This window comes from Anopheles aquasalis, chromosome 2 (assembly GCF_943734665.1).
Source record: "Anopheles aquasalis chromosome 2, idAnoAquaMG_Q_19, whole genome shotgun sequence".
NCBI classification, from domain to species: Eukaryota; Metazoa; Arthropoda; class Insecta; order Diptera; family Culicidae; genus Anopheles; species Anopheles aquasalis.
The window spans coordinates 20,230,001-20,242,500 of NC_064877.1; the positions used below are offsets into that span (position 1 = coordinate 20,230,001).

Consider the following 12,500-nt stretch of genomic DNA (forward strand, 5'->3'; position numbering starts at 1 on the left):
GAAGGGGAAGGATAAGACGTGTCCAGTCGCAAGGCAAGACGGAGTGCCACTCCGGGCTGGTTAAGCCAACTTTACTATCAGGCAGCTACAATCTCCGAGGTCGGAAAAGCCTAGGATTTTTTTTCACCCTTGTGAGGAATAGCTTTTGGTCCTTCTTGGAGCTGCCATTAGCACGAAATATCCCCTTCAGAAGTAAGGATTCGGGGGCGAAGGAAGATCTTCCGTGACTGGGCACGAACAAAGTAAAAAAAAAAAAAAAAGGCCAAGCAATTCCCTCGTCGGCAGTTCACTACTTGACACAGTTGCTGGCGCTTTGGAGTACCCAGCAGAGGATACGCTACTTGCAATGGGAGTTAGTTTAGGGGGGTTGTAGTCCCGAACCAACAAACTTCAAATATTGATAACGCGTCTCATCGTGACGTCATAGCTTTTTGCGGATTTTCACCCTTCGCGCCCGAATACTCCTCACGCTACATAATCGGAATTTGTGGCCATTCCCCCGTGAATGTGTTGTGGCCTTGGCTATTGGTTTGGGGTACCGCCCACCACCCCACACACAGAATGCTGCTGCAACATTCCCTGCATCCCTGTGGTCACCATCGGCGTCGTCGTCGTCGTGTTGGATTGTGCGCGAAATACACGGAAGTTGGTGTCGCTTGGTGCCCCGGAATGGGGGAGTGTGTGGTTTTTGGGGGTTGCTTTTCCGGTCTGGAACCAGCGACGAATAAAGCGTTAGAACAAACGATCGCAGGCGACGAGCGCGCGCATGAAAATCGTTCCTGACTCCATCCAGGACGCTCCCGACTCGCAGCACCTTCTCGCTGGGCCCAGGGAGTGCTACCGGTGTTGCCGGTTCGAAGGGGGTGTCACAATGTAATAAATTTGGTATTATTATTGTTATTATTGGGACGAAATTTGCATACAAATTGCAATTTTCTATCAACACCACAACCACCGGCGCGCGGCGTTACTGAGCAGACCGCGGGCATGTTCTCTCATTTCTGAGGGCTGCTGCTGCTGCTGCTGATGCTGCTGCTGGAGGTGAAACGATATTCCCATACACCGTTACCGGCACCAACACCGTACGATCCGATCCGTGGTGCTTCCTTTCGTGGTGCATTTTTGTCTCCCCCTTCGGCCCGGTACTGATTTCTTTACACGCCCCCAGCTCACCGTGTGGCCGCCATTTTGCATGCTAATGCCATAAAGCGAGCGGCAGCAGCGTGAAAATGGCTGCTCCGAATGCTGCGACAGTATTCACCTCCATTTCCTGTGTGCGGTGGCTGCAAATGGTGCGCTGCGTTCGTGCTATCAGCTCACAAAGACACACTCCCGGGCACGTGCACGAGCCCATCGTCTTGTCACATGCTGCTGCTGCTGCTACTTCTGGCGAGCGTCAACAGATGTGAGATGAAAACGGCGTTGACAGTTCCGTTGACTTAGTGGCTAGCGGCTGGTAAGGAAAGGCAAGCCATGCCCATAGCTATGCAATGAACTGTCAATCCAGGTAGGCAAAGCAAAATGCGGTACACCAAGGAAGCGTGGCAAAAAAGGGGGAACAGACCCACACTCACGTCCTGTTGCACCGGATGGCAGTGGAAAATGGAAAGCAAAAGCGGAAATGGGACGCATTTTTATGCAAAATAAGGCTGCATGACAATTCCCTGCATGGGGTGGGCAGTTTCCTTGTAGCGTCGGTGTAAAGACAATTATGTATTGTGCCCCCCCGTGTGCTCCATCGGAGCTGCCATGTGAGCACGGGATGTGGTCCTTCCTGGATGTTGGATTTTTTTTAAATCAAATGTCGCGTAAAATCAGTGACAGCCTCGTGAGAAGGGTGCATTAGTTGACAAGCATATTGGGTTACAAGTTTCATTTACATGTGCTCTTCCTCTCGTTGTTTCTCTCCTCACCGTTGATGGGTGTTAAATTATTATGCTAATGTAGTTATGCAAATGCAAGGGGTAGCCGTACATATAGTCATGTTGCAGTCAACCATCTGTCACGAGATGTTTCTTAATTTATGTGGATTAAATTTTTCCCTAGACAGTTCAATAATCTAGCTAGGCTTAATCAATTTTAAAGATGGCACCCTCGATGAAATTCCCATTGCATTCCACAGAGTATAGTGAGCATTGAATAATTGAAACACTCACACTCAAACACTAACCACATGCACAGCACCACACGATGATGTGCAACGGGGTCGCCATGGTGCGGGAGCGGAAATTGAAAATTGAAATCATTATTTTAACCACCGACCGGTGACGGTGCGTCGACCGCAACGGGTCAACGTGTTGAATCCGGTCTGTTTGCCACCGCTTCCACCGCTTACCGCATGCCAGACACCAGACAATGGGACTACGGGATCGCTCAGAAAAAAAGGACTAATTGGATAGGCGTTAGAAGTGATGTAGCGTAAAACGTGGGCTCGGCAGGCTCTTTTTCTTGGCAGCATCAGCAACAGAAGGTCAGATTCCCACGCACCGTGCCACCCAGGAGCCACTCTGGTCGCGTGTCCTCGCGCTCGCGATCCATTTTAGTGACCATCTAGCGATGATGTCTAGGGTTTTTAGCGATCAAAGCCCGCCCGAAAAAAACAGAAAAAAAGCTCGAGAAAAAGGTCGGCCTGCTGCCATCAGCCTGTTACACCTGCCAGCCGGTAAGTGAACCGTTATGATTGCGTCCTTTCAAAACATCTTTTCACGCGCGACAAATTAATACCAGCGCACGAGCGAGCGAGCGCGCGGTTTGTCGCCGGATGGGATCAGGTCTGATCGAACGCAGGGAAAAATCCAGTGGAAAAATGGCGATAGCTTTGCCATCTCGGGGCGAGAGTTCATTAGGGATCAAGGGGTGTCAACGAGGCTTTTGAGGGTTCAAAAATACGGATTCAGCGGTGGTTATGATGTGCCGGAATGTAGCACAATTGTTTGATGAAGGTTTTTGCTCCGTAGCGTATGCTACTAGTTGCGCAAATGAGTTTTTGTGGTTCGGCGATTATATCCAGGAACAGTAGAACATTTCAAGAGCCATTCAAATACATTTTGACATTCAGAGTGCAGAAGTGCGATATTGTGCAGGAATATCAAGCGATTGTAGATTCGGTAGCAGTCTGGCTGTATTTTAAGTTCGATTTGGTTCACAACTCGTTGATGGTTTCTATCCGCTTTTTATGTTAAATCGAGCAAAAAGCAACATTTTATGCTTGTAATAACTTCACACTCTTCAATGGAAAACACAACGATGCATGGTTCTCTTTTTCTCGATTGATTCGACATCCAGTTGCATTTTCCTCTTCAGATTTTATTCAAAGTACCTATAAACGTTTAAAATCATTTCTGCATGCTGAAAATAAACATTTTTTCAGAGGATTAAAAACAACTCTCAGTGCAAATGAAGTTGCTTTGCCGCTAAAGCTGGTGTCTTTCATATTTAAATATTGTTTATTCCGCATAAAATGAGTATATTATGATTGATCACTGTTAACACACTCAATATCAATGTAATAACACTTTGATGTTGTAATCAGCTCATTAGTGAACAGTACGGTATATTTTTGTAACGCACAAAAACTCAATAGCGCAGCTAATATTACAAACAAATGACTTAAAAGGGCTCCAATCTGGCGGCGGTATTAAATAACACACCGATAAACATTTCAGCAATCACCATTACATGTAGTTAAATGTTTTCCATTAATAAACCTATTAAACTGTTGCTGTTTTACTGCTGCACGAACAAGCGGTACAATGTAATAACAATGGCAACCGTTTACGGGAATCTTGCATGTTTAAAGCAACATCATTCACTCGCGCAACCATTTCCCGTGTTTTTTGCCACCGTTTCGTGTCACAAAATCATTAGCAATTCAGCATTCAGCGGAAAACCGAGGGACGTTGAGCAAATGTGTTGCTGACAGCATGGCCAATGAGGTGGGAGGGGGAGGGTGGTAAAACGGTGTGATGAGGAAGAGATGGTTAGCCCAACGAGCCCTTTATTTATGTTTCATTTCAATTCCATCCCACTGCCCGACCGATGGCGGCCACTCGATGCCAACCGCAACCGGTCGGTACCGTTGTCCATCGTCCGTTGGGAGTGTATATTGGCCAACGTTTTCTGGTTTGCCTTCTGGTGATGGTGGTTCGGGTGTGCTGTTTGCATTCACTTGCAACACTCCCGTGCAGCACTTTGGCTCACCGCAAATGGTGATAAAATGGTGAACGCTTTTTTTTCTTCTAAACTCCACGGTCACGGTCGCTGAAGGGCAAACAAAAATGGAATGGAAATTTACCCAGGAGTGGGACGGTGGGGGCAGCTAGCACGTGACGCTAAACATGGAAAAAATTGCAGTCCCGAAACCAGTTTGTAACATACGTCATGTGTACATCCACCGAACGACAATAAAGCGGTGCACTTCCGCCGTGCGGTTTGCCCCTTTTCCCCTTTTCGTTTTAATCGTTCCACCGGCCTAGGCTCTCCAGAATGTTTAATGATGTTGTACGGGAACATCGGTACGGTTTGTCACCGCAGCAGCAGCACCAGGACCTGGCTGTGGTGCTCAGCAACCCATAGCCACCCCCTGCGTCCACTCAACTCTAATGATACAAAATCATGATGATGTAATGTAATCACCGCTCGAGCACAACAATCCGTGATCCGCGGCGCGGTGGTTTCCACGCTACACCATCGGGAAGCACCATCGACCACATCAAAGTCAAACCAGTTGGGACAGTTTGGTGCAACAACGCAACGCCAGGCCGTGACCTCTCGCCACGGGATCATCATCAGCAAGTCAGCCCATTGTTAAGCTCCACAGCGTCACATTAATTTGCTGCATTTTTTAATTCCTACCGGTGCATTGATTTCGATGAAGTGCTGCTGCCGCCTGACAATGAACAACCGAACCGAGTGCGTTCCGAAGCGCTAGGTAAATTAAGCTGCACGGTATTTAGGAATCGGTATTTGTGGAACGCTAGTATGAGCTTGGGATGAATAATTTGGCCAATAGATTTATTCGGGAATGGATTGCATAGTTTCGGTCGAAAGGAGGAAACATTTGGAAACAAAACATGGTGCGTATCGATTTAGTTTGAGGTCTTTTCCCATTTGCTTAATTGAATTGTTTTACAATAAATTCCTAATGCCTAATGGTAACTGTTTCGGCAGAACATTCTTTTTGAGAACTTTTTGGGCGAATAAATCATTGGAATTTGGAAACGAATTTTCCAACGGCATCCGGATCACGATTGGGTGAACCACAGAGAGAGAGAGAGTGCATTCTTTCAAAATGATGCTTTCAATGTTCAATTATGATCCAGACAATAAAGATACGCTCCATAAAATCAATTCCAACCCAACTGAACTCGATGAACATTTTCGGCGAACATAAACTCACAAACAGACACGCTAACACTAACGGAACTAAGACTTACCGTTTCTTGATGGCCCCGCATCTGTGTGCTGCCCTTCCACCAGGTGATGGTGGGTGCTGGCCGTGAGCCAAGCACCTCGCACTGCAGATCGTACGTATGGTTCGCCGACAGTGGACGGTTTTTGCCCTGCAACCGCACCGATAAAGGCCGCACTGTGAAGGAGAAGAGAGGGACAGATTAGGGTTAATGTTGGCGTAGCAGCGGCGTCCGAGGCGACGAGCCGATAGCATTTCATTTAAACATTCAACAACCAATCCGAAACCGAGCCGAGATCAATTAATGGCTTGATGGTGGATCGCTTAAGGAATTTAGACATTAGAGAGAGACAGACAAGACGAGCACCGTACGTACGGTTCCGGTAAATCCGGAAGGAATTAATCCAATCTGCTCCCAGACAGACACGAGAGACACGAGAGACTCGAGAGATGAAACTTCAAACGCCCGAAACCACGACATGATACACCCTCCGGAATGCGGACACTTCTTCCTACTCCAGGCAATGGGGATTTGTGAGCTTCTGCAGCGCTCCGAGAGCTGCTGGCACCGATTAATCCACTCCATTTCCCACGGAGAATCCACGGAGCGGGTGGGAGCCTTTTTGGGGCCTTTTGAGTCAAAACCTCTGCAGTGCGCACGCCGCATGCCATCGCCATTTGTGTCTTGGAACGCGGCCCCACCGGGCCCCCACGGGGACACTTTTCGTTCCGAAGTGGATCCAATTCGATTCAATCCCGGGCGCAGGACCTGTGCGAGACGAGAGGGGACTGCTGTCACCATCGTCAGAACCCCAATCACGATCGAAGTCCGTTATTAATCGGATATTAAATCGAGGGCCTCCGTTCCCGGGGGGACGGATCATTTGCTCATCGGGTATCGGTGGCTCTGAGGTCTGATGTGAAAGGTGATTATCGATATGTCCTGCCTGTGTGCACCGTGTGTGATTCCGTGCGAGACGGATTTCCCCAGACGGGCTAATGTGGGAGCGATTCAAACGATTGTCCGGGGACCTGGTGGGGATCCTTGATTCCCAAATGGCGCAAGAGGTTGATGACGATGGGTTGATGTGTGCTTTGAAACTAATCGAACAGCTTTAGCTTATGGCTGGAGTTTGCCTGGTAAGACCATCAATCGCTTCGATGATGATCACCGTGGATTGATTTTTCTCCAATCCTGAATCCTGGATTCGAATCCAACGTTCGACCCGAGTTGCTGTTCATTTCGAGGCGAATAACGGGGAATAAAAATCGAGGAAACATTTTCCACGATCCACACGCTCTCTCTCAGCCAATTAATACGTTTTAATGAGCACAGCATGTCCAGGAGCGAATGCAAATAGGTCATCGTTATCGTTGACAGTTATCGCTTCATACTCCAGAGGGTAGCAATCGGAGGCAGAATTGGAATAAATGTAATATGAAAAAAGGACAAGGAAAAGGAAGGAAAATTGATTTCCACTGGAAAAGAGGGCCCCACAAGAAGAGAGCGAGAGAGCGATGGCATGGCAGAGTGGCGCAGTATCAACGATAAAACTCATTCATTCCAAAAACGATCGCTTTATGCTGTGTCACGCGCCAAGCCACCGGTATATGTATGGCGACGGCGAGAACATCAAAAAGTTTGACTCCTCGAAACCCCACATGCCACGATCCACGTTCGCGTGACCGTCCACGAGAGGCGCTCCCTTTTAAGTGCCCCCAGGAGCTAAACTCAGGAGGAGCGTACATTCGAGGGGTACACGGAGGGGAAGCTGAAGACCAAATAAAACTTTTCCCTACGTCATGAATTCATTGTGTCTCCTCATTTGGTGATGAGCAATCGACAGAGAGAGCGGAAAAGAGAACCAAAGAGAGAGAGAGAGAGAACAAAAGCGACAGACCACTCAACGGTGCAAAAGGTGCGGCCAGAGCAACATTGATGCACGAGAGATGGATCGAACACAACCAATGATGATGACGGTGATGACGGCGATGACGGCGATGATGATGATGTTGATGATGAGGATGATGAAAGAAAACTTTGATGCTGGCTGCTGAAAAATTTATTTAATAAAAGCATAAAATCTCAGCGGGAAGTTCGCTTTCAGAGTCAATTAATTTATCAATTTTCCATCTCCCTCGCGTTGTCGATGGCGTTTTGTGGTGAAGGGAGAGGGGGGCCTTGGCTGGTGAGCGTGAAACTTTGCCGTCCTGCCACCCTAGAGTCTGCTTCCGTCTGCTGCTTCCGGCCGGGCGATGAAGCAAGAGCACTACTCGATAATGGAAAATGGATCGTGAGGAAGTGAATCCTGAATCCGAATTGAAAACCACCCCGGGCCACCTCTCCACACCACATCGAAGGGGGCTCTTAGGGCTCGAGCGCCTAGAGGGCGAAGGCCATAGTGATTGGCGGTTCGTCGGGAAAGCGATATCACTGTTAATGCCATTATGCTTCGCTCCACGATCCGTGGCCAGCTCGACGATGGATTTCAATGGTTCGGGGTGGCCGGGAGTGTCATCCGGCACACACTTTACGGCTTAACGTTGGTGGGTTCCGGGTACTTTTTGGCAGTTTATTGGAATTTATTTTGCAAGCTGGAAGGTAGCATAACCTCAATGTTTCATTCGTGCCATGCTTGAATTCATCAACTTTTCGAATATAAAAAATCCAGAATTTTAAACTCAAATTAGAGAGAAAGCAGCAGTTAATCAAATTCATCACTAGTATCATAATCATCATCATCAACACCGCATAATCAGCCACCTGTAGCCAGTTGGAATTTAATTTCTTAAATAACCATCACCTGCCCTGGGGGGGCGGTTCGAGAATGCTCCGATGATTCGCAAAGCACGCCCATAATCATAATTCAATGCTTCGCAACCCTCGGACGGGCCATCCGCCGGCTCTAATTAGGTGGAAAAGCAGTTTAGTTGCGGCAGTTCCGCCAATCGACCGTTCAAATGATGTGCCGAGACACGCAATCTTCCCGGCCAATTGAAAGCTGTCAGATGCAGCAACTTTGGTGGCGGCGTGGAGAAGAGGAGGGGGGGGGGTATTAATTTATTGGAGTGTGATTTTTTGACGCCGAGGCTTCCGGTCCCCCCGGTGGGGTAGGGATTCTCAAGGAGCGGCCGGCCTAGTGACAGGTAATTAATCATGGATTCGGTTGAACTCACAGCCTCCAAAACATCACCAGAAAAAGAGGGCCGCCACCACCCGATGCCCGATTGACATTGGGAGTGTTTTATCGTTTTGAAAGTGAATTCGGTTTTCTGAAAGTAAGATCTACTTCCGTCAATCAAATGCCGAGAATTTTGACGCGGGAGCGCGAGGAATGAAAAGTTAAAAAAGGGCCCAGCAGTTCACTGGAATTCGAAGTTAGAACGATGTGAACGACCTCGACTGTTAAGAAGATTGCAGTGATGTCGTTTCGGTTCCTCGTTGGCCTTGATATGCTCGTTCTCATAACCATTCAGCTACATTAAATTACGCTAGTTTGGAAGCAAAAGTGTTCTGAGTATTATTAGTTTTGAGTGCTCCGCTTTTCAGTTCTTGCATTTGACTCATATTTTTGTTCAATGAATATGATCATGACTTATGAGAAGAAGTGAGTTATAAAATCTGTTTAAACAAAAACATAACAATTAGAATGTCTTTCCTCCAGCCTCGTCTGATCCAATCTACAATGCTATGTCCAATTTGACGTTTCATAGAATTACATACAGCTACTTGGATCACAAGCGAACAGATTGCTGAAATATCAAATTCATCATCAAATAAGGGAATGCCAAATTTAATCACAGAGCTACTTTCGGTGAATGAAACAAGTTCTTAATCATATATTGCCATGTAGGAAATGCTACAGAAATCAAATTGTATGCGCCTCCACCGCGGTACTCACAATTAATAAACCACATGCTGCTGCTACACAATGTACTACACCAGAAGGAAAAGGCTAAAGGCGATGTTGAAAACAAAATAAAAAATGCTTGATTTACATTCATGAAACCGGACCGCAACCGAAGTAAACAAGTGTTGCGCAAAATTTCTGTAATCAAACCAAGCGATCCCACCCTCCCCGCCCTGCACCACCGGAATGTGGAACTGATGTTGATGAGTCCCCACGAGTTGTGCCCGAGGACGCGACTGAATATGTTGCACCGGTAACGATAGTATCCCCCCCGAGGGCCGGGGTCATAATCTAATAAAAATGCGATGCAATTTTGCATTTTTACCCACAGCCAGCCGCGCTGCCGGAAAACCGCTGACGGAAATAAACATGAATTTTGATGAAAGAAACCGAACGGGAACAGGATGAAGGACGCAACCTCGTGCAGCAGTCAGGCAGTGATAACAGCTGCAACGGCGATGCACTAGCGAGAGATGATGGCGAGTGATTTGATTTTCGTTTCCAAGCGAATCAACCGAACCGAAGTGAGTTTGCTGTCGGGGGGAGGGACTAGGAGATTTTTAAGGGATGCAAGCACACAAATACACGCGCTGACGGACACTTTGCATTTGGAAGGAATGTGGAACGAATTTTCATCGCTGCGGGATATGCAGAGAAACTACTGACCGAGCCAGGACATCGAGGTGGAACAGTAATTGAATTTTGGCCTGCCCCCGAAGCTACGACTACGGGAAGTGGACAACTTTATCAACAACTTTTGTATCGGTGCGAGAGCGAGAGAGAGAGAACCTTTTTCCGGCAACGCATCCAGTGTGACCACAGCGTGTGCACTTGCGACAAACCCGGTTAACATGTCGGGAACCGAGAACGGACTTGTGTGTGCCTTTTAACAGGAATAGCCACTAGCTGGGAGCAACAAAACTCGAAAAGTAAAGGGCCAATGGTCAAGGAGAAAAAAATACGCTGCTTGATCTGGGGATCAATCGGGCACCCCCCCGGAGGGCGGAGGTTTGCGGTCGAACATGCCGGATCCAAAAGAGGAGGAAAATGGAGGAGAAAAAGAAGGAGAAACGGACTGCATCTTTGCAGTTTAGTTAGTGAGTGTGTACAACAGGTCCTGTAAAAAGGATAACGAGTCCACCAGCAAGTCGAGCAATGAAGCGAAACCTAATGCTCCAGACTCGATGGCACGATGGGGTGCTCTCAAACACTCTCTCTCTCTCTCTCTCTCTCTCTCTCTCTCTCTCTCTCTCTCTGTGTTGAATCGAACCGCCAGATCGATCGAAACGCCAATCGAATTGGAGATGAATTTTTAAGTGAAAGTCCATTAGTCAGGCATTTCACAGTCCTGGCATTAGCACATGGTCCGACCATGGACCGTCGGCCATGCGGTGTGAGTGGTCTTCACTCCATCCATAAGGATCGTGGCTAGAAAACCGTTACTTTTACTTCACGGTTCTCGTCGTTGGCCACACTTTTTCGCTCTCTTTTCTCAGCGCTCCTTAGCTCCACTCAACGGCAAGAAAAACAGCCATTAAGGACTGTTTGGCGATTGGCGGTCGCGCAGCCGGCCGGCCGACCAGAGACCAGAGGGAGTAATCATTTATCGGCGATCTGTGGCAGCGGCCAAAGAGGAGAACAAGAAGTGGAGCGTTCCTCGTTCCATCAGGAGTGACACACCAGCACCGTACAGGCGGTTACTGTGTGCAAGCTGGCATCACATGCCACGAACAAAGCGAGTCCTTCCTGCGCTACTGTGGCGACCGCGACTAAATGGCGACATCAATTAGTGACGAACGATTTCACTACGATTAAGTCCGGTGTGCCTTGGTGCTTGAGAAAGGAAAATGCCATTCCGGACAAGTAGGAAAAGAGAGAGAGAGAGGGAAGGGAGCATGCTTTTTCATGCTTCGTCGGTCGGGGAGTCTTTGTTGAGGTTTGAGCTCGTAAGAAGTCGGTTGGCGGTTTCTTTGGAGAACCAATCGGACGATCCATTTCATCGAGAGATCGCCGTGTATCGATACGACACAAGACAAGAGCTCTAAGAAACTCTTTGTGGCGTTTGTTGGGTGGTTTTTTGTTCCGCCAAACCATTAACGCTAGTGCGATTGCATGACGGATTGTCGTCGCGTGGGAGAACGTCACTACCACGAAGTCACATACAATTGAAAAGAAGACGAAAAAAAAGCTTTGAACTTTCTGTGACAGAACCATTCTTCAAAAAGCGAACCAACGCCAACGGTGCACCGGAAACCGGACGGATTGTTGAATTATGGCATCGAATTCTGACTTCTCTCCCACGATCACTCCTCCCCCATTAGAGCACCGACAGCATGAGCATATCCGGGCAAGCTCCTGCACAGGACACTCAGGTCTTTTTCGGGGCAAATCAAAGTTCAACTGCAGCGGTACAGGCGGGTGGGAGCGATTTTTGTAAAATAAACCAATGATAAATGGTTCCTGTCCCCAATTTGCCCGTCGCCAACACAGACCCCTCCTTGTCGTAGTCGTCGTTGATTCATTGTGGCCCGATTGTGCTCGTGGAGTCGCTCTACTGAGGGGGGTAAATCCGGAACCGGAACCGGAACACCCTTTTCCTGTTGCTCATTGGATTGGATGGAAGGGAGGAGCGGTTGACCGTTCGACAAGAAACGGATGCCAACCGTTGCAACAGCAACAGCTCCTTTCTCGTGGCTGTTGTGGTTTTTTTTATGCTTGCACAATCTATGACCGAGCTTAAAACCATCGAGCATATCGGGAGCGTATGGGATGGAGGAGAGGAAACGGTGGCAAGCGACATCCGTAACGATAAGTGTCCCTTGGGTGATGTCCAGTGGCTTCTCGTTGCCATGGAAGGAGTCAGGAAGGTCAGATCGTTCAGAGCTCCGACGGTCGGTCGATGGTTGCTGGTGATAAATCACCGATGAGGTTCACCTGCTGTTAGTGAACCGGTGTCAGCTCGCTAAACAGACTCGCGACTGGCTACAGTCACCGTGGACACTGGTCGCGATGTTGGTTGCCGGTTGTTGTGAGGGACACACATGCACACGAATCGCGGGAGTTGGCTGCTGGTGAAGATGGATAGCAGCAGAACTCGAAGCAACGTGACTTTTGAGTTAAATTGATGCTGCTGCGATCGTATTCGTATCTCTGTTTGTGGTTGATGCTTGCACAGGTTT

General features: G+C 48.1%; 1 protein-coding gene across 4 annotated transcripts in view; it reads right to left on the minus strand.

The window, feature by feature from the left end:
• LOC126570896 (nephrin) overlaps positions 1-12,500 on the minus strand; it is a 132,266-nt gene that overhangs the window by 29,530 nt on the left and 90,236 nt on the right. For all 4 annotated transcript variants that reach the window (XM_050228985.1, XM_050228984.1, XM_050228982.1 and 1 more), the window contains exon 7: positions 5,436-5,587. In XM_050228985.1, the coding sequence (XP_050084942.1) occupies positions 5,436-5,587 (152 nt within the window). The remainder of the gene's footprint in view (positions 1-5,435; positions 5,588-12,500) is intronic.